At 39.0% G+C, this 23,257-nt stretch overlaps 1 protein-coding gene across 2 annotated transcripts; it reads left to right on the plus strand.

The window, feature by feature from the left end:
- The first annotated feature begins 433 nt into the window (after window positions 1-433).
- Window positions 434-22,247, plus strand: TXK (TXK tyrosine kinase). Of its 2 annotated transcripts, none has more exons than XM_068942946.1 (15): window positions 434-1,204; window positions 7,346-7,403; window positions 7,654-7,750; window positions 8,634-8,845; window positions 9,811-9,876; window positions 10,604-10,658; window positions 11,448-11,527; window positions 12,245-12,372; window positions 13,937-14,011; window positions 14,992-15,163; window positions 15,872-16,088; window positions 17,058-17,122; window positions 19,252-19,370; window positions 20,051-20,208; window positions 20,684-20,818. In XM_068942946.1, exons 1-15 carry the CDS (start codon window positions 1,189-1,191, stop codon window positions 20,804-20,806), a joined length of 1,641 nt encoding a protein of 546 aa, XP_068799047.1. In that variant the 5' UTR covers window positions 434-1,188; the 3' UTR covers window positions 20,807-20,818. The 2 variants fall into 2 exon arrangements, with proteins under 2 accessions (XP_068799047.1, XP_068799048.1); XM_068942947.1 differs by lacking the exon at window positions 20,684-20,818 and adding an exon at window positions 21,594-22,247 and having other exon boundaries at window positions 437-1,204.
- The last annotated feature ends 1,010 nt before the right edge of the window (window positions 22,248-23,257 follow it).

Genomic DNA, 23,257 nt, shown 5'->3' on the forward strand with positions numbered 1-23,257 from the left:
TGTGTTGCTAATAATTTGTTGACACAGTGCTTTATCAGCCAAGCTCATTGCTCATAGGAGTCTATTATGATAACCCGTGTATTTGTGTATCTGTAGATATATATGCACTATTAAATATATATTGTAGTATGAATATATATTTATTTGAGTTTGGCCATAATCAGATGTTCACTGCAGAAAAGGCTGAATTACTTTTTGGAAGTTACTTGTCCTTGCCCCTCTGCTGGAGATGAAAGTCTCCACAGCCTTGCTGAAGTCTATTTAAATTAACCAAACTTTTTACTTACAGATGGGAGCAGTATGTGCACTGTTTTGCTGTACTCACCTCCTGACTCTGTGTTTTGTTTTCCTCTTGTTACCTGTGCCCTTCGTTACAGCGTGTAATGGAGAATGGATTGCCTGTTTGCAAAAAGGTTTTTCATGCAGAGAAGCATATGGTCAAGTCTATTTCAAATCAGGTTATTAAAGCTGACTGTAGTTAGCTTAGTGCATTCCATCATTGCTCCATTTTGGTATTTCCGTAATCAGGGTCCCCCTGCTGCTTTGTAAAAGTCTACATTCAAAGGGAAGAAAGGTTCTTGTCTGAAGACATGTTTTTTCGGATACTCAGAGGCACCTAGTTTATGAATTAACACATTTTTTTAAAATGTATTTAGCCTCGGGTGGTTAATTTTGCAATGGATCAGAGCATCTCTGGAGTCAGCTATTTTGCTTACTCTTTGAGTGTCTGCAAAAAACATTTGAAAGATCACACCATCATTTCTTCTAGATGAACTCAGTCGTCCTTAAGCAACTTCATTCCTTCTTCCCCTTTCTATCATAACAGAATTTTTTAAAATGTCAGGATTAAAAATTAATCTGAATTAAACCAAATTTGGAGGTGTGCATCTGCAGCTTTTTTAATTTCCCTTATTTTTTTAATCAATACTTAGCATTACTGATTTTAGTTTAGTAATTTGGCTGTAAAACATACATTTGATACTAGAAAGCAGACTTTTTTTTTAAACAGAGATGAGATTAGTATCTAGTCTGTCTCATTTTTTTTAAGAAAAGTAGGCGGGATCAAACTGTATTTGTGTTATACCATGCTTCATATCAGAGCTAAGAGCTCAGCTGGGGACGTTTGTGCTGGCACAACTGACAAAGAAAGCATTGTATTTCCATTTGAATATAAGCCGACAACCAGATATGATTCTCTCCACCTGTAAGTAAATTGAGCTGCGTATTTTGATCTTGAAGTTTTGTTTTGTGCTGTAGTAGGGTAATTAGCAAATGACCTATTTAGAGTTACCATAAAAGTACCAAACAGCATTCTCTTGTGTAACTTAGATGACCTGTGTTCAGACTGCTCGTCTTGACTTTCAGAATTACTGATCAGATATGAATCTGTGATATGACCGATTCAGGAAAGCAACTACTTTTACAGATAGATATTGAGATGTTTCTAAATGCTACCTTTAAAAGCACATACTGCATAGCCATGAAGAAAAAGTTTGGTAGAATTAGAGCCGACTTTCCTACACTGCAGAATTAACTCACAGGAGCATACAGAATGCCTGAATTTGTGCATGTGAAAAGCTGAAAGACTGTCTTGTAAAGTGTTAAAGAAGGAAACTATACTATTGATTTCTAATAGATCATTGATCTTCTGGTACTGCTGAAAATTGACAGACCTAGCTGTTCAGGAGGCATATCGTGTGTCATAGTAAAGATTTGTTTTGGATGAGAAAAGTAAAGTTTGAGTATTTCTCAATGAGCCGTTGTATACACTTCCCCCCCCCCTGCCCCCCGGCAAGAGCAAGAACTTTGTGTAGAACATGACACAATAATTCAAGTCTCAGATCTGGGCTAAAGAACTGTCAAAATTGGCAATGCTTTGTGAAAAAGTGAATCCGAAGAAGAAACTCAAACCAAGAAACTTGTGAAGTAGTAAAGTTATAAAAAGCAAATTATAAAAATTCACTTCTAACTAAACTTGTTCCTTCTATCTCGCCCTTTGGTACTACCTTCCAAGTACTGGCCATCAGTGCAAGTTATAATTGGAGGCAGGACCTGGCCAAATATACAATTATATCAACCTAAAGTGTGCTGCTAGGTTTTGGGTGTTGTGGAACTTTGTCATTTTAAATTGTAGTAAAACTAGTGGCAGCAATGGATCAGCTCAGAAGAGTTTCATGTTTTCACTGCACCTTTTCTGTTTTCATGGGACTTTCAGATTCTCAAGCAAACAGCTGTTCCTCCTCACTACAGACCAATCTTCTTCCTCTTCCTCTAGCCCCACGTCGGCTTTCTGTTGTGCACAGATAGAATTGTTAACAGCCTCTATCTCGGTTATTAGCTGCAAATTTTTAAGAAGTGTTTGTAAGGCTGGCTTCAGTACCAGTTTCTATAACTTCTACTTCTTCCACATGCTTCTCTTGCCATGGTATCTCTTCTCTCCTTCCAAAACTGTGCATGCTAAAAAGTCTGAGTTTGGGCATCATAATCCTATGGGTTAATCTGGCTCTGTACTAGAGTTGGAATTCATATTTGTTAATCAGTCATCAGAGAGATGATATGTTACTGTTTTAAAAACAAGTGTTTTCCTCCCAATTTAGCCGTTTCTGGAAAGGAAAAGACAGGAGCAATGATATGGGCTACGTTTTGTTTTCCAAGTTCTCTGTCTATATTGTTTGAACTTTGAGCTTGCAGCCTTTCATCAGCTATTGGAGAAATGAGATTCTTCACAACATTAAAGAAGGAAGTCTTGGTAAACTTTAGATTCAATGGTCTAATTCTCCACTTGTTTGATTTTAACTTAGATTTTAAGATGACAACTTTATCTTTTTCATGACGACTTATACCTGCTGAGGAATAGGGCTAAATGTGTTTTGGTAGCTTATGTTTTGACAGAAATGTGGGCTGACAAGCCTAGTAGGGCTGTGCATCCTGGAGAAAACTTCCTGCATGTGAATTTAAAATAAGCAAATTTTAACCAATTTTTCTGGAAGTTTTTGGAAAATGTCTGGTTGTGTAGGAAGCAGAGAAGTAGGACCCGAAAAGAGTGAAGGGTCCATAACTGCTTTATCTTAAGAGACTTCTAAAAACAATTCACTGTTAAATATTATTGAATATTTTTTTCTGTTAACCTATGTTTCTTTCTAGTGTCCTGTCCAAATATTGTCTGTCATTCATAATATGTTAAATCTGATTGGTCTCTGTTCTCTTCAAAAATTGGAATTCAAAACACAATCCAAAATGTGATTCCTTACAGAAGCACAGCTCTCACTGATATCAACAGTGATTCATTTTTAAATGATGAACTCTTCAGACAATGTGATTAGTTGAGGAAGGGATTGGGGGGTCAAAGCTTATATATACATTTATGACTCTCTAACAATCTTTGACAAATGTACAATGTGTTGCTAAAGAGAAGGTGCTTGATCCAGAATTGAAGGAAATCAGTGGTTACAGTGATTTCAGTTAGGGCATAGTACAAAGGAAAATCAAGAAATATTTAAAACGGTGTGTTAATTATATTTATTTTCCATTTCTTATTCTTTACTTTTTAAAGATAGTAAATTTCTTGCATTAAAATGCAGTTTGTTTTTCGTTTTGACTTGCAGCTTTTGAATATAAGAAAATTAATAAATAAAGCAAGCAAGCTCGGTTATAGGAGTGCATGTATAACTATGAGAAGCATCAGTCAGGAAATGCAGACTTCCTGTAGCACTTCAGTCAGCATTGCTATGGCACCTGGAGGCAGCCCTAAATGTAAAGATCTTCCTGTGTTGCTAGCAGAAGATCAAGATGTAAGCCAGGTTAATCAAAATATTCATTCAGTGCATCACAGCCTTTAACATTTGCAGTGTTGGCCAAGTCTTTCTAAACAGCATCGCAGAGCAGCTTTGGGCCTTTCTGTAGTGAGCTGTGAACTGAAAAAACTTGATTTTAACCAAAGGGAGAAAAAAACGTTCAGATACATTGTGCCAGAAGCACAGTACCACTATGGATGACTGACTGGGGAGGATGTAAAACGTTTAGATCAATATATCGATCTTTGCTTGAGATGTTGAAATTTCAGTCCATCAGGTCCAACATTTCTTGATTTAAGAACCACCCATAATTCAGTATAACTGAAGCAGGACCTAATCGAAGGCCTGCGATTCTATGTCCCACACAACCGAATGCCTCTCTGTGTATGTTTGTTGATACTGTTTCCCTGTAGACCTGATGATTTTCCAAACAGAAGTTAACAACTTTCTCTGCATGAATTTGTTCTTTTATTAATTTCTACTGAATTAGTTCTACAACTGCTACAGAAGTGATACCTAGACAAAATAATTTCAGCAGCCATATTGCAGAAAACAGAGCCAGTCATGTGTATAAGGAGGCTGATTTTCAAAGAGCTAGCAATGCCTTTCCTTCAGGATCATGCATATCTGCTGGACTGGTAGGCCTGGATTTGGTGCCTAAAACACTCCATTAGGAAGAAGCAGGAGAAGCAAACTTGGCAGAACTATCTGATTCCTTATGTCCCAAGAATTCACTGTGGAATGGGCTTATCTGAGCCTTGGTCTAACCTGAGCCTTCACTTTTAGCCTGCCAAGTTCATTCATGTTTTATGATCATTAATTAGTTGGATGCTCTAACCTTGGAAAAATCACTGGCCAAATAAAGTGCACGTCCCATGAAACATCCTAATCACAGCTTTAACCTGTATCTTCTCTGTGATTTCATGAACAGGATAAGAGACTAAATAATTAATAGTATATATGCTTGAGATGTTTTTAAAAACATCGCATACATTCATTTATTCCTAATTGCTTTTAGCATAGCAAAGGACATTGAAATAGGAAAAGCAACCACTAGCAGAACAAGCCTGGAAGCCACTGACGGCAAAAGGAATTCCTCAGCTTACCTTCTAAATTTATTCACCTCACTGGGCTCATAAAGAAAAGCAAGACAGACTTCTATGTCCGTAACATCAGTCTGAATGTTGGACTTCTTGCTTTCATAGTAGTAGCGAAATCTTTAAAATCTTATTGGAACATCATTCTGACATAACATTGAAACTCTGCAGTGCTTGGGCTAAATATTTCCAGTAAGCGCTCTCATAAGGAGAGCAAGTTATCTTAGAAGGAATAACATCTTTAATTAGACCAGATGATATAACTGAAAGAAGTAGGCAAGCTTTCACATGTCAGATTCCTTTTGGCACATTGCTAAATACTGGTGAAGCTTCAAGGCCCTGGCTAAAGTAATAGAAAAATAGAATAGAATTTTTTCACCCACGCTGTTCGCTTTTTACGGAGCACCAAAGCCATGTAAAAGCTATTATAAAACCTAATGTAATCTAGATCAGGAGAAAAACACAGTTCCTTCTTAAGAGATTTGGGAAATATTGGTAAATAGCATGTAATTATTCATGCTGAAATTTAAACAACACTTTTTCTGCTGAAATTGTAATAGTAGTTTTCCTCGAAGGGCAGTTCTTGCAAGACAACATTGTCATGCAATATGCTTCCAGGGCACCAATTTAATACTGCTTTAGAGGCACTTGTTCCTTAGCACTGTTACTTTGCTCAGGAATTTCTCTTTTTCTTAAGGAACAGAAAAGCAATGGTAGTAAAACAGAAATATTTCCCAGCTGACTTTAAAAAAAAAAAATGATTATTCGTTCTAGGCTTGTTCTCATCCAGGATATGAATAAACTAGACCTTATAGTCAACCAATGCTAGAGACTGTGTTCAGGCAAAGTTAAGCTGCTGTAGTTATTAACAACTGAGGGACAGTTTAATGGACCCTGGAAAATTATGCAGCAAATAAATTACATTGCCGTATCTTCTGCTGTGGTTTACTTTAAAGAAAATTGTCAATGTCAGCTGACTTGGGTATTTGTAATCCCCACGCTTTGCATAGCTGTCAGTGGAAACTTTTATCAAGCAGTTGATGCTGGCTTCTGATTAATACAGGCTTGCCAGCTTCCTACGCGATAGGCTCTTCACAGGATGCAACAGTTTAAGGGAAACTGCCCCGCCACTTTCATGGTAAATACTAAAACCAAAACACGTATGAGACAGGTCTCTTCCTCTTCCGACCCAGAACTAATTTGATCTTATCTTTCTGACGTTTGATGTTCTCTCCTCCTCCTTTCGTTAGGGTAAGATTTTCTACGTACTGTGTGTACGTTTATAGAGAAAATAATCCCATTTTTGTCAGTGTAAGTAAGGATACTTAGTGTTTGAGTGCTAGGATGCATAGTCTCACCACACTTTGCTGAAGCATTGCTAAAAGGCATTGATAAGAAGCATTATAGGACACTAGCTAGACCATCCCATTTATCATACCAGACTAGTTAGATCCTAATTAGATCATTAGGATAAACAAGCCAAAAAATGCCATGAGGGAACAAATAAACTAGAAGACACTGCTCAGACTGTACAAAGACGTATCATGCGAACGATAAAGCAGTGAAGTACCGAGACTTCAGGAAGGCTATTTTAGGTAAATGTCTGAGACGACTTCTAGTGCTATGGCCTCTGGGGCAGAGAAGGACCAGGACTCACTGCTGTGGGATATGAAGACTGTTTTCTATCAGTGCAGCTAAACATGACGGAAGCCTTTTCTCTGTATGCCTAGTTCTCATACTCCCTAAGACAGCCTAAATCAGCCAGCTGCAGCTGCCTCCTGGCCGTGCGGGCCCCAGGTGGCAGGCCAGGGACACAGGCCGGCCTGCCCCGAGGCGGGGGGTGATGGGCATGTGCAAGAGGAGGACGGGACTCATGCCTGGAGGAGGCACCCCCAGGATCCTCCCGACCCTGGGGCCACAGCCTTCCCACCTGTTCCTGCACCCGTATTAATTCAAAGACTTAAATATACCGTGTCTCCTTTAATAAATCTTACAATAAGAAAAAGCTTGTCATATAGGTGTGGTTTTGTGATTTGAAAGTCCTGTCATTGCTGAACGGGACAGTTCTCCATCTCCTGTTCCTGATCACGTTCCCCTTTGTTGCGCTGGTTAGAGCGTACGTGGCCGTGTGATCAGTTAGATCAGTACTGATCTGGCTGACAACTCATTCTTTCTTTTATTCTTTTTTGGGCTGATTTTGTGAACTAATTCAACTCATCACACGGCCTTACAATTACTGTGGCCACTCTGAGGGAGACGGTGGGAACGTAGCTGGGGTGGGAGGAAAGCTCTGCTCTCTCAGACACTTGCAAATTCAGCCTTAATGATTTGCCAACTATTTCATAGCAGGACAGAGCTAATAATGCTGCTAAGCACATATCCTAGCCCTTAATTCTGTACATTTTGTAAGCAAGTAAAGAATACTGCAAATGTAGAAAATATTCCTGTTCACAGATCACACCATCCAGTCTGTCTTCTGCTGCTGCTGCTGCTGCTGCACGGTGCAAAAAAGGTATGTGAAATGCGTAAGCTTTTCAGCAATTAAGATAATTAAGATATTTGCCCAGAAAGGACTTTTAAAAATCCTTCAATTTTCAGTAGAACTGCTAATTATGCAGAAGTTTAAAAGAAGCTCTACCCTATATACCCCAACTTGAATGAAGACATATATGTATACATACATTTGTATACATATGAGTATTTTTTAAATGAATATTTATATCTATATATTCACTCAAATACTTCATGTTCTTCAAAATAAGAGCAGTGAGAATGAACCTGGACCCGGATACTGGCCTGGTGACCCAGTACTCAGCCTCACAGAAAGAAGGCTCCTACCCATCTACTTGGAAGTACAGGGTAAGTAATGTTTCGGTAGGTGAAAAAAAAGGAGTGAGGTGATGTGCCATACAGTAGCCCACTACCAAACAAGAACAGGAGTAAGTAACTCCTGTGCATGTACTCCTGAAGTTGCTTAAAAAAATAATATAAAGTAAAGGTGTCCTAAGATCTACACTGAGTGTGAAAGCAGGGTCACAATGAGGTTTCTCAGGCTGGCTGACCTGACTGGGAGGCTTGTGGTTGCTGGCAAGGGTGGTTCCCCTTCCCTCTCCCAGGCCCTGGGCATCCAAGTGAGGGAGGTGAGAAGGGTGCAATGGCCCTTTTTTTGACAGAAGCAAGCTAGCCACCCTCAGCTGGCTTGTGAAACCTCCCCTTCATTTTTACTAGAGCTAAGTATAATTAATCTGAGTTTTCAAAGCATAGCTGAGTAAAAAAACAGAACCTAAGCTGTTGCAAAAGGAAATGGTTATGTTTCTGCTGATTTGCTATGAATATCTGCAGTGCCCTCCATATCCATATTAATTCTTCAGATAAAAGGCCAAATTCCTGCCTGCTGATTTCAATGGTATCCTGCTAATTTACTCTGGCTGGGGAGTTATCCCAGCATTCATGTCACGCAGAAGTCACTGAAAGCATGGGGGTTAGGGTAGATGGATGGTTTGTTTACTACTTGTTGTGCTTTTCGTTGTAATTTTGGCTTTGCTACCACGGCCCTCAAATGCAGGTCCCGCTGTTTTGTAAGTGACTGGGTAACAGTACTATACAGTAGGAATCAATGATTAGGATTTGTTCCTTTTAGTAACCAAGAAAATATAATAATAATGTTAATAATAGGTGAATAAAATAAGCAGTAGCAGGAAAAAAAGACCAGTTATGACAGATACTTTTTTTCTTTCACAAGCATGAGGGGCAGTTGGTTCAACAGTTTAAGAAAAAGCCATTACCTCCTCTACCTCCTGAGGCTTTGGAAGACTACTCACAAAAGATCAAAGTTATTGCACTCTATGACTTTTTTGCTAGAGGACCCTATGATTTAACACTCAAGAAGTCAGAAGAATACATTATCCTTGAAAAGTATGACCCCCACTGGTGGAAGGCAAGAGACCAATATGGGTAAGAGAGGGGGCATCTATTTCAATCTCTTTTCTTATACAGAAAGAAAAAAAAAAACTAAAACAAACTCCCCCAAAAGCAAGCAGATAGATAGAACAAGAGATGAGTGACATTTTGGAGACAGATTTTAAACTGTTTTAAGTTCTAGATTTAGTAAGTTATTTACTGAAAAAGAGAGCAATGTAATTCACTGGGCATTGAGCCATGTGAAAATTCAGCTTTCTATACTTCAAGTGCTGTACAATACAGTGTAGAATGTGTAAGCAGTTCATAAAAGCCATAGAAATTAGTAAGACATTTGGCTGAAACAAAATCCTTGATCCCAAAATTCCAAGACTTTTTAGAAAGTCTAGATAACTTCATTTAGGATCCTTTCTGCTTTTCTGTTCTCTCCTTTGCATTTCTTTCAGTTCATCCTATAGCCTGATTTGGGGAATGGTCATATATTAAAATAACAAATGTTTTCTTTTTATTCACCTCCCTCCTTTAAATATTTTTAAATGCTTTTTCTGCACTCATATTTGCAGTGAGAATCCACCAGATTATTATTTTGTATGCACATGCATGCACACACTTTGTATGTCTTCATATAAAAGCTTTGTATAGGTCCAAGATTAGAACTGAAGAGTACAGCTTCTGATTGAGCAAAAGTATCTTTTTTTCTTAATTTTCTTTTGGCTTTAACTGAAAATTCTCATTCACATGCTGCTCTAAGCACTCTGCAAATACTTTCCCCAGGTGACTTTTTCATTTCATTAGCTACTCACAGCTGTGGGACGGATATGTTGTCCTGAGATGAAGGGACTTGGACTTCTATTCAATCCCTACACTGGGATTCTGTATCTAAAGATATAGCCTATAGCATAAATAACCCTTGTAATTTAGTAAAAGAAAAATGTGTATCTCAATCCCATTAATATTTTACATCATACCACAGCATTATCCTCAATCTGTATTTGTTTCAGGAATGAAGGTCTAATTCCCAGCAACTATGTAACTGAGAACAAACAAAACAACTTAGAAACCTATGAGTAAGTACACTTGAAAATGATTATTGTGCTTTCTTTTCTCAAAAAGGAGTGGTACACTTTAGAGCTTGATCCTTTCATCTTTATTGGATACAAACGGGTGTTCTTTGCTGGAGAGCTTACTGGAAGTTCTCATTTTTTGTGAGAAAACATTATTCTTGGAATCAAATTGGTGAATTCATTCTGAGCTATTTGCTCTGAGTGCACAGCAAGAAATAAGAAACACTGAACACCATAACAATTCATTTGCATAAATCAAAATGTCAGAAGCCAGACATTTCCTATTTGTGTAGGCTCACTACACAATGTTTCTATATTCTAATCTCTTCCTGTTGTGAACATAAAATTAACTGACTAGACGCTAATTCTGCCTAGGTTCCTGGAGAGAAGAGTAAAATTCTCCAAAACTCTAGTGAAGAGAGGCCTAAAACAATGAGTGTGGCTGTAAATTTCTTCACAGTTTGACATAACTGTATCCTGGGTTTTGTTTTGTTTGAGCTCATATTTAATCACAATTGGGAAATTGGGAAAATAGTTGACATAATTACAATAAGTCTAATAAAGTCATTTAAAATTAAGATATTATTATATGCAATGAGAGTTCTATTCAGTTTTTGGACAAGGAATAGTGCAACTATTAAGAGGGGTTACTTCTGCTAAACAGAGCAAATGCATTAATTTTTATTTAAGAGTATCTGAAATTAAAGCATTGAACGTCTCTTCGTTGCAGGTGGTACTGCAAAAACATAAACAGGAGCCAGGCAGAACTTCTATTACAGCAGAAGGTAACTCAGCCAGTTTATAAATACAGCTAACAATATCTGGAAAGATCTGTCAGCAGAGGAATCAAGAACATCTCAACAGTCAAATCCAAATCTGTTTGGCATGCAGTAAGAGAGAATGCTTTAAAATAGAGGGGCAGCTTTCTGGGGTGAGCATACAGTGTAGACTATCTAGACTTCCTAGAACCTTAACTTCTAGTCCCAGCAAATTCTACTGAGATCTTCAATATGAGATTAATTGAATTTTATGCAGTTTACTCTGCATGTCTTTTATCTGAAGATAAAAGTCTTCTTTATTTGAAGACTGAAATCTCTGTAATAAGTAAGGTAGTAAAGTGGCAGAATTAACAACCCTCCATCCCCCATCTTCTTTATGTATGGGGCAAATAATCCATATGCTATTCTACCCTGTATCCATTACTAAAGTTTCTGACTCAGCTGATACTTGTTAAGCCTTTCTTTGTTCTAATTCTCCTCTACTATTTTTAATAACAACTAAGACTTTCATGTACAACGAACAACTTAGTTAATGTAGTAACAAAAACGTCGACACTTCTTACTGTTATGTAATGTTCTGTGCCTCACATGTAAACATGTAGATGTCCTCCTCAACAAGGACTATGGCTTTCCATGGGATTTTATTAGTTCTGTGAACCATTTCAGAAGATGACTTGCTGCTGCTTCATTTTATTAGGCATTCCACAGAATCTGGTAATTAGATGCAAGTCCTATCACAAGGGAGTTTGTTTCAAGCCCAAAAGCAAAAAATAACTCTAATGGATTTCTTTTCAGTCCAAAGAAGGCGCATTTGTGGTCAGACATTCAAGCCAACAGGGACTTCTCACGCTCTCTGTGTATTCGCGGTCTAAAGGGTGAGTAGGCATTGCTCTGAATGGTTAAGGTTTGAATCAAAATGTGAAGGAAGACCTTGCTAAAACTCCTTGGCATGAGATGTGCCTCGCCTCTGCTAGGCCCAGCTGATGCTTCCTATATGCGACTGGCCTTCAAAAACACCTCCAGGCTGCAATGTAACCCTCACTGCTTCATTTTGAGCGTCCAAAAAAGCAGGGGTAGACAGCCAGCAAAATGAACAGAAAGCACTAAAGACATAATATGGAGAAATATGGAAACGTTAACAGATAAAATAAAAGTGCTGATAAAGACTCTTTGGAGAAGCAGATCGGAAAACTTAATCTTAGACTATGAGTGAGTGTGTTATTAACTCTTTGGGCAAAATTCAGGTGGCGAAGAGCAGGTTAATTTAAAAAGCTTAGATTCAAATAAATGCTGATTTAGGAGGGATGTCTGTTAAATGCTACAGCTATTTCTTGTAGATGCAATCATGCAAGAATAAATACTTGCACAATAAAAAAGATTGTGCAATATCTCCCAAAATTGGGATAGGGATCTAGTTAAGGACTTTTTTTTTCTTAAACAGTAAGTTTGATATAGTAAACTACACCAACTCATTTAAAGTAGGGAACTTTATCTCAAGTTTTTAGATTTTTCTGTACATTCTCTCCAAGTAAAATTTAATCAATCAGATTTACAGTATATTTCATTCTAAGTTATGATCTTGTTGATTTCAGAAGTCATAGCGGAGGCATTCGACATTACCAAATTAAGAAAAACCACCTGGAACAATATTATGTAGCAGAAAAATATCTCTTTTCATCTATTCCTGAACTCATCCAATATCATCAACAGAATGCTGCAGGTAACACATGCAAGCTGGTAAGGTTTTACTGATGATGATCATCAGGACTTTGAGAGGTCATAAATAACCCTTTCTGTAATCTTTTCTTTATGTAAAGAGGCACAAGTTTTCACATTGCTGACAAGTTCAAATATATAGTGATCCTTTCTGCCAAAGCAGTAGCTGCAATGTGCGTATACCATGCAGGAAGTGAAACTGCACTTGAATGAAATGAATTTTACAAAATTAGAAGCCTACTGTGTTTACCTGCTCTTCATTCTGTTAGTTCATACTTGACTGAATGTGACTTACATTCAATTTGATTATAATTCTTTGCTTATCTAAAACACAGTAACTTGTATGCATGCAACTTAAGAAAAACAGGAAATAGGCTATGCATCAGCAGACAGCATTTCACTGATTTTTGCCAAAACCCCAAAACAGTCAAAAGGCAGAATCGGGGACGACAAGGACTCTCTGATAGTGATTTAGAGCCTCTAGTTTTAAATTTCTATTTTCTAAAATCTCTAAATTTTCTAAATCTCTAGATTTAGAGCCTCCTCTACGTGTTTGCTGATGTCAGCCTTTAATAATTTCTAGCATTAAAACACTCCCTTCGTCTTGGCTCTGCCTATCATTTCAAAATAGTGTAAAATGTTTCTACCCTGAATGAAAGGAGATGGGAAAACACATAGAGAGCCCGTCACACAAGTGAGGAAGGAAGATACAGGAATGTATAGAGCCTTTTGCCTGAGAGAGGAGGACTGTAGGAAATCCATGAAACAGAAACGGATCTGAAAGTAACAACTGCAAGAATGAATGGATGCAAGGAGCCCTTGATGAGCACAATGAGCTAGCTTTAAAAAAAACCGAAAGCGTACAGCTTTTCTGTGTTTGTAGAAAACACAGGTATAGTAGGAAAGTAGAAAGGGATATTTTCACTGGCACAGTTGGCTGATGAACTCAAAGGGAAAGAATGACAGACAAAAACATTTCTTGTGATGAGAAGTAGTCCTGAGAAATTACACTGAAGAAGAAAGCCTAGGTGTATGGTATCTTGTGTATTAGTATTTAAGATAATTAACATACCAGAATACCAACATACCAGAAACATACCAACATATCAGAAACAAGCAAGTATACTTATTTAATTAAACAACAATTTTGGATAGCTTTTCTTTGAGGTAGGAACTGTCTTATCGTATATATTTGTACTATGACTGGCTAAATCTCAGCTGGTATCCCAAGGCGCTACTGCCATACATCTATTAATATTTAACAAGAAATAAAAACAATTACATGACATTTTGAAAGCAGTACTTGTCTTCCTAAACAATAACTCATCTGCCAGGCTGAAAAGAGGCACTCTTCTTATTTCCTGTATTCAGGGCCCTGTTGAATATAGTCTTCCTCCATTTTTTCTCACTATAATGTTATATCTAAACAAACTGTAAAAAAAAAAACTTCAAGGAGTAAGAAATGTAAATCACATCCAAAATATTTTTTGTTTGAGAACAGATACAATGTAGCATAGTTTAAAATGTGGTAGTTGGTCAACAGAATATTATTGCTTTGTCTCCTGCAGGGCTTATCACTCGTCTACGGCATCCAGTTGGATCAATGGGATGTTCTTCACCAGCAACAGCAGGATTTAGTTATGGTAAATTTTGAATAATGTTTTGGTGGCGATTTAGGTATCTATCTACCCAAAAATTTGTATTGCACTCATCAGGTTAATTATTCAATTTTATCAATGAAATTTCCCGGTAACAACAACCATATAAACAGTTGCATATTCACTGGAAATAAACACTGATTTCCCACTAAGGTGTCAGAACCACAGGGAATATCTGGCTCGAATCATTCAGTTTAGCACGTTGTGCTTCTTTTATAACCACTAGAGCATTTCTGAGTTATCTGGTTATTTGTAAGCAGACCTGACTCAAATATGCATTTAATGGCCTCTGAAAGGATATTTCAATTTATTTAAATGCCTAAGAAATTTCAGTTAATATTATTTATGAGGAAGATTTTCTTTGTCAATTCTGCAAGTTTTAGAAATAAGAATAAAATCTTACACGGGATTAGAAAATAAGCAATAAACACTTGTTTTGTGCATCTACAGTAAGAAGTTAATATCATCTGCCTGATGCATACGTATAACAAAACAGGAATTTCCAAAATTGCCTATTATCCTGTGAATGTTCCTATGAATATCAAGGCTTAATGTGTCTGGAGGGCACAACTATTTTGGTTGTTACAAAGGCATCCAGTAACTATTTCTGAAGCTATACTATCAATCTGGAAGCGGTTCAGATATCAGATATATATGATAATGCCAAAGAATGTAATGTCTCATATGTAATTGAAACCAAATATTTGCCTTATCTTCAAGCTGCAGACATTCCTACCTTAAGCAATTTAAATAGTGTTCACATTTGACAAGCTGTAAAATGACCTTAATATGTAAAAATATATGAGCATGTGGAAATTCTCAGTTATTCCAAACCCGTGTTATAGTTGATGAACCGTTGTGATGTTTTGCTGTGTGTGTTAGCGGCAAAGAGCACAGCCTCTCTCCTGGAGCACGGTTAAGGAAGGCTGGCCTAACTGTTGCAACATGTTGGGATCTTTTTATAGAAGAGTGGGAGTTAAACCCATCTGAGCTGACGTTCATGAAAGAGCTTGGGCGTGGGCAGTTTGGAGTCGTTCAGCTGGGTAAATGGAAAGCAACCATCAAGGTTGCCATCAAAACGATCCATGAAGGTGCAATGTCTGAAGACGATTTCATTGAGGAGGCCAAAGTGATGATGTAAGTACAAAACCTGTACAATACATATAGATGACACTGAGATAACCCAGAAATAGGTATAGCCCAATGTTATTTAATCTAATTAAACAAAGAACACTTTGAGAATTGCTGATGCACTTGGTGTGCAATATAGAAAAGTTGTTTTTCAAGGTCTAAATCAGACCGCTCCAGATTCTCAGTACACTCACTGCCAGGCTTTTTTTTTTTTTTAAAATGGGTACTACCTTACACTGCAAAGCTGAGGGGGGAGTATGTGTGCTGAGAGCTGTTCCTACAACCATTGCTTGTATTGCTAGATACAACTTAGAGATACCGTAATTCAGTATCTCTAGGGCCACTAGCAGATCTTAAACTTACCTACATCTTCTGACAAATTATATTACCATTTCTCCTAATTTCCCAGACTGCATGGGGAGGAAGTACACAGACCAAGTCTTGCACCAGCTCATATCCCCTGACTGAAAGCCAGGCCTTCCCATTTCAGATCACCAAGTCAGAGTTTATGGTCAGTTCCTGTACTTATTTAACTGATGAACTATTATGGAATGAATTCAAAGAGTGTGAACTTTTTGGAGGAAACTGTATGTGGAAATGTGTTAGTAGGACAACTCTGAGGGCAGTTGCAATCAGATAAAGTACTGAGAATGAAAAGTCTAATTGCTTGTCAATGACAAACGATAGCCTGACTAACATGGACACTTTTGACAGGAACCTATCCCACCCGAAGCTGGTCCAGCTTTACGGAGTGTGCACACACCACAGGCCTCTCTACGTTGTGACCGAATTCATGGAGAACGGCTGCCTCCTCAACTACCTTCGGCAAAGACGAGGGAAACTCAGCAGAGAGGTCCTGCTAGGCATGTGCCAGGACGTGTGTGAAGGGATGCAATATCTAGAAAGAAACAGATTTATTCACCGTGATTTAGTAAGTATAAAAGGTTTTCTGTAAATAATGACAATAAAGGAGTCACCACTGCATTTTGTGAAACACTAATGTATTCTGTAAGACTTGAGCGTTGCCGGATCTAAGCAGCCAACAGTATTTTTGTGATGAATGCAGCACTTTGCCTGTAAAACAAGTCCTTTCAGCTGTTCTTTCATCTACAGGCAGCTGGAAAACTACGTGGTAATTGAGTGAAGTCAGAGAAAGTCAGGAGGTTAGCATGGAAAGACAGTCTCACAACACAAGATTATCATGCAGCGATTACAGTACAACCAAAATCTCAGCAATAGAAAAGGGCAGCAACAGTGAAGAGTTTTATGTAACACAATCTCTCTCCTCCCTCTTTTATTCTGCTCTCTGCTGTCTTGCCTTGATGCTGGGATATATGGATTGCTTTTCTCCCTTACCCCTCATACACAGGGGACTGTGGGGGTGAGGGCCGCATTTCTTCACTTTCTGCTTTTTCTCCAACACCCCTATCTGGATGCAGAGCAGAAATCTTCCTGCTCTGCTGTCCGTGGCTGCTTGGAGAAATGGAAAGTCTTGAAAGCTTCCACAGAGTTCCTGATTTCTGTCATGAACAGTTTCTAAAAGCAAATTTAAAAATTCATAGCGAGTGTCCTAATGCTGGCATTCAGGAACATATCTGCTTGGATAACTAAACTCTGCATCCTAAAATTTTCTTTTACTATGCAGGAATATGTGAAAATATTTTAGCTTATACCTCAAGCATTCAGTCTGATACATGCTATGTAGATGTAATTATACAGTGGTAAAACATTTTCATTGACGTGAAGTCAAAACTTCACTTTTTCGTTATATTTTTGAGCAAGTCATTCACCCCCTTTTAGAATATAAACTGTATGCATGAGCTGAAAGATATAAATCTGTTGTATTTTTCTTAAAATGCTTTAGCACAGATTTCAAATATGTTTCTCTCATTTTGCCTAGGCTGCAAGAAACTGTTTGGTCAATGCTAAACACGTTGTTAAGGTATCCGACTTCGGGATGGCAAGGTATGAAGCCACTTACATGACTGTACTGAGTGCTCTATTTTCAGTCAAGAGCAGCAAGGCGCTGAATTAATGACATTGCTCGCTTTGCTGATTCGGGGAATCCCCTCGCGCTCAATTTATGAGCGCTGGCTGCAATGACGGCATTGCTATTTAGCCGTTGCACCGTGGCCTGCCCTGCTGGTTGCCAGGCCTTTCTCTTGCTACGGGGGAGCGTAAGACAGACAAACTAAGCGGTAGAGCTTAAAAGTGGTTTTTTGACATAGAAAGGCTCAGCGTGCAGTGGGTGCCAGAAGCCTAAAGAAACTGTTTTCCCCAAGTTTCCTGAGCCTGGGGGAGGGCAGGCAGGCCCTCGAGGCAGGCGCAGGTGTCGGCGCTAACCTTTAAGGAGCGCCGCGGCTGAGCGGCCGGGGCAGGAAACCGCCTGTGCTTCTCGAGCAGGGAAGTGGTTTTTCTGCTTAACGCGCCGACCAGCCGAGCCTGGAGAAAGAGAGCCGACCGCCGGAAAGCCTCACTGCGGCCCCGCGGCCTTTCGTGAGCGGACGCGGGGGTTACAGGGCTGAGCTGAGCTGAGCTGCCCGAGCGGTCCCTGCTACCCGGAGCCTCTCCTCCGGCCGGGCGCCCGGCGAGGCGGCCCGGCTGGCTCTGTTCCTCCCCGATCGCGAACCAAAGCGTTTCAGCTTGCTGGCCCGGCACAAAGCTCTTCGCTTTTCTGCTTTATTGGCTTGGTGTCGTGCTGGGTGAGCAGAGCTGGCGCTGGGCCGTTTGAGGCAGGCGGCGCGCGGCACGGAGCAGGGGACCGAGGGGTGGCCGTCACCTCACACAGGGCGTCGTTAGATCAGCACAGCCCTCCTGTGGACCCCCCCTCTCCCCTTAGGTTTCACCTGGTATTTCCAGCCTAAGGATTGTAACCCTCTGGCTGCTTGGGACTAAATATTTGCTTTTAAAAGGCCGTCCCATACCAGGACGGCGCCTGCTGGTTGCTTTGCTCCCCGGAAGGGTCAGGGCAGCATCAGGAGTCCGAACTCATCCAAAGTCACCAAGAAAACACAGCGAGGGACGAAAAGGTTGTCAAGGTCCAGCCTGGGGAAAACAGACCTGAACGGCAGCTCTCTTTGGCCAAGAAGCGGCTGTGGGGGGGCCTGGCAGTGGCCAGGTCCTGGAGGGCCCCTGGGAGGGAGGTCCCAGGGAGCCCGCCCCGAGCGACGGCAGCACCCTCCAAGCGTTCAGAGCTCACCCGACTGCCGCGACCAGCTCTTCTGCACTTATGATAGATAACCTGTGCTCTGTCTGTGCCCGCGCCAAAATAAGAAAGGGTAACGAAGCGGCAATTTCTCTCCATGTGCCCTCGTTAACGTGCTGTAAAAGGAGCACGTGCATCATGCCTTCTCTGAGAACAAGCTTTCCATAGTGCATCGCTGTTGACCACTCATCCCAGTTAATACTGGGAAAACGTGCACAAGACTCGTATGTATGCACAGGGTCAGTCTAATAGCCTTTTAAAAAGTTGCCCTAGTACTTCAAATGCGTGTCAGACATAACTTCATCTTATCTGGGAGACTTTCACGTAGCTCCTACAAGTTAGAGCAAAGAAAGTTGCTCTTTCAGTGCACCTGACAGGCTTGTTGCCCTATATGGGATGAAAATCTCCTTGTGGGTCTCTTCTGTAACAAGGTGCCAGAAATTACCTCTGTGAGGCTGGCTAGCAGGCGTCACCAACGAGTTATGGAAGCACAGCCTTCTGCTGGCAGCTTTTGGGTGTAACAAACGTTTGAAAGGTCGTCTCTTTTAGAAAGAAAGACAATAATTACTTATTGCTGCTGGCTTTCTTGGCCATGGTGCGGTGACCTTTCCTATCAATGTATTCTCAGGGAGACACTAACAATAGCCATCCTGTGAGTCTAAAAATGGCATTAAAATATTTTATTATAACATACGTCTCATTAATTGCATAACACAGAATGTGTCTGTATGTGTGTATTTTATATTTAATATGTGATGCATTTTCTTTGTGTTTCTGTATTGAGATAATATTTTTGTGGAATTATAAATTGCCTGTGGAAATGTAACCAAAATGACTTGCTCTTTAACTATCATTAAAGTAGAAGCTATTCTCTGATTTTTTTTTTTAGGTATGTCATTGATGATGAATATATCAGCTCTTCAGGTGCCAAGTTTCCAGTCAAATGGTCTTCTCCTGAAGTCTTTCATTTCAAAAAATATAGCAGCAAATCAGATGTCTGGTCATTTGGTGAGTTGGTTAGTTTAATGTGCAAGATATTGCGTTTCTCTAAAACTTCTGAAAAGATTTGGAAAAGTGTAACATTTTACTGTCATTACCTATCTTTCGCTTTAGTCCTCCCCGTTTTTTTAAATCTTGCCTATATTGAAAGAGGCTGTTTCGGAATAAAAAGGCTCTATGATCTTTTGGGAGCTAGGGGTCCTGGTCTGCACATCCAAATCCTAGATCCTACTTCTCCTGCAGGGTAGGAATTTCATGATTCCTAACAATTTTTTTTTCTAGGCAGAGTCTTGCATGTCACTTTACACATAGTCCACAAAAATCCCCAGTTCTGCTACTGATCATGAAAATACTCATCCACCCAACCCCTAGTTGTCTAAAAATAAGATTTGTCTAAAAATAAGATTTTGACTGAAATATGCATTCTTTGTACGTTGCCATTAGCCAAATGCATATTCATTTCAATCAGTTTCATAGACCACCTTCTTAGCTCACTTAAATGGGAGAATTGCATCAGCTGAGAATTTTGCTGATTGTCTCTTTTCATTCAGCTCAGGTTGCCCATATTTTCATGCCTTATTCAACATGCCAAAAAGCAAGGAGTATTTTTTTTTGTGCTTCTGATACTGCTAAATAACTTAGGTGTTGTTGTTGTTGTTGTTGTTCCAAATGTGTTGGTTCATTTCTAGGTGTACTAATGTGGGAAGTTTTCACAGAAGGCAAAATGCCTTTTGATAGCAAGTCAAATTCAGAAGTTGTCCGTGAGATTTCTGAGGGTAACCGACTTTATCGACCGTATTTGGCATCACATACTGTCTACAAAGTCATGTACAGCTGCTGGCACGAGGTTTGTTGCTTTTATTGTCTTATGATACTACTTTGCTGTGTTCTTCATTTGTAATGTGGATCTAAAGACAGCCCTCAAAAACGAGGCGTTAAATACTTATTTCTTACCTGTGATATTATCCTCGGTAGCTCACTCTGCTTTTCACAAATCATGGCTAAGCTTACAAGCCTCTGTTTCTTTTGGTTGTTAAATCCAATAAACATAACACATATCATCAGTACAATAGGTCTACATCGTTCTTGTTTTTGAATATTCCACTGTTGTCTCACTTCTCAGCTGCATCAAATACAATACTTTTTTCACACCTCCATGTCATGCATAGCTTTCTCTAGCTCTGCTCTGAATGATGAGCTTAACGTAGTCTTGTACAAAGCAGGTACGCTTACAAAGTGCAGATTTTACAGCCTCTTCTTTGGATGTGTACATCACTACAGCTGTAGTAATGCAGCAAACAGTTTGCTTCCTTCTCTCTTAGGTGGCCCCACTTTCACCCCCCTTCATATTCTTGACTTCATGTTCTTTATCCATTGCTCCAGCAACTATTTTTTTCTACACTGGTACGAAAACATGGATTCCATCAACCTCTGCATCTGAGTAATCTCTTAAGGTTCCACTTACAGTGTCTACAGGAAGTAAATCTTTAATTTCAGGTAAAAAGTACTTTCAGAAGAACTTTGTGTAATGCTTTCATTTAAATAGGTGGGCATACACTGTTACAGCAGGATCTTTGTGGCCTTTATCCCATATCTCCTTTCTAGCCTGTATCTTAAAACTAGTATGAAACTTTTAGACCTTTAATAAAGCTAGCGTAAGAGACTGAAATCTGAAGTGCATAGCTTGCTTGCTTACTGTGACCAGCCAGTGGGATGCCAGGCAGGCAGAGAGAGAAAGCAGGGACGATCATCATCTTTTCTGTCCTGACATCAACCAGTGCTTTGCTCCATATTGCAATACGTGAAATAACACAGCAGGGAAGATCCTTTCTCAGCAGCTCAGGTAACATCTCTGAGTATCATGATTTCCCAAGACAGTGCTTTCCAGCAATCCACTGCAGCTGAAGAAACCCTATGGAAAATGGGGGAAATGGAAATTCTGATCCAGAAATGAGATAAATGTCCTTTAAATAAATTTTAGAAACACTTTGAAAAGTGGCTATGCTCATGGTTTTAGGAAGCGTTCTATTGATTTCTGACACATTTACTTGAGGAACACATGATTTTTTTTTTTTCTTAAATGATAAGCTCAGTCTTTTTGTTCTCTTATATTAATAAAATCAAATGTAATTTTAAAGTTGCAGTTTATATCTGTGTGCAACCACCTTCTGAAGTCTAGTACCATAATTGATCAACTGCTAATATAAAGTTATCCTCCACTTTGCTTTTCAGAAACCTGAAGGACGTCCTACTTTTGCAGAGTTACTAGAGACCTTAACGGATATAACAGAGATGGGATAATTAGAGCTTTTATGCATATTTATTTACTGAAAGGTTAGCATTAAGCCTCTCAATAATGTAGTTGATACAAAAAGCTCAGTCTTTTTCAGCCTTCTCTATTTAAATCACAGTGACTAAATATTGAAGCAGCTGTTCAGGCTTGGCCTAATTTATTTTAGTCATTTGAGTAAGACACCTCAGAAGACTGCTTGTGGACTATAAAGCCATTTGTTTTCAAGTTCAGGGAGAAGAATCTCCTATCTGAAAAGATGTAACCAAGCTTACTCACTATATGAGCCTTTTAATTTATTTTTTTCATCAGAGCTACACTAATTCCTATAACAATATTAATAAGAAATGATTTTGTTACTTAATATGGATCAAGGACTGGGGAGTGCAGATGGGTGACAGCAAAAATGATGCAAGAACCTCTCATAAAGCTCTAAATAAGTGAAGTTCAAAGCCAAGACCTTTTTCACTGTGAGGCAGGCAGCACTGAAGCAAAGGACCAGTATTTCAACAGCAGCGGCAGCAGTGAGCTGACTGACCAACCACTGAAGCAATACCTCACCTTTGCCCTCGACAAACACCCCCGCTTACCTTGGTCCTCCACTGCGAGTGCCCGGGATGGCTGCCGGACTAGCTGAAGCTGACACCTGACAGTAAAATGAAGTGAATTAGTCTAGCTCAATAGCTTCTGTAAGCCAGACTTACGTTATTATTCACTTTTCATTTTCAATGTTTATTTTGAGCAATACAAATATATTACAGAAAAGGCCCATGTAGTTATTATGTAATATAAGAATTAGATCATTGCAAATAAATAGTTTTTTAATATGTGATTGCATTGAGACATTTATAAACACAGGCATATTTGATTTTTATAGCATTTTATAGGCAAAGTACGTAAAACTGATTATCTGAAGAATGATCAAATTCTATAAAATTTAATTTTACTTTTTTCCCATTTCCAAATTTTAAAAATTACTGCAACAATGAAAAGGAATATCTAAATCTTCCCAAATTTTGAATTTCCAGAAGATGACAGTATCTGTAGGCTGAATTCACTCTAGATAGTAATAACTCACTGTTTGATGGTTATTATGCCTTGGAAAAGGAAGTTGTTATTCGTATCATTTAAATTTTTGGGAATACTTTCAAATACAATTTTAAGGTGTTTCTGCTTCAAGTGGAACATATCCTTATCTTTTGGGTAATCTCCTAAAAGAATTTTCACTAATCAATGGCACTGTTTACTTTTATAATTGACTTATTCACTTATGAGCGTTCAGTTCCATATTAGATGTATGCCTGAATACAGACTTATACAATACAGTACTGTGCATTGCGCTCACCACAATTTTATGCCTAGGCCACAGACATACAATGCTTTTCAGCAGGTTATGCTCTACAAATGCCAAATTCAACCTTCATCTGCAATGTAAAAGTACATGGAGACTTTGAATAGTGTATGACGAATCTCTTTTAATAGCTCTTGTAAAACTGGTTTTGCTACATTTACTACTGCAAGTTAATATATAGCTAGCAGATTCTACACTACTGTGCACTAAAAGGTAGGTTTCCGTGCTCAAAGCAGCCTGCTCCTGCTTGTACCA

This window comes from Struthio camelus, chromosome 4 (assembly GCF_040807025.1).
Source record: "Struthio camelus isolate bStrCam1 chromosome 4, bStrCam1.hap1, whole genome shotgun sequence".
Classification (NCBI taxonomy): Eukaryota; Metazoa; Chordata; class Aves; order Struthioniformes; family Struthionidae; genus Struthio; species Struthio camelus.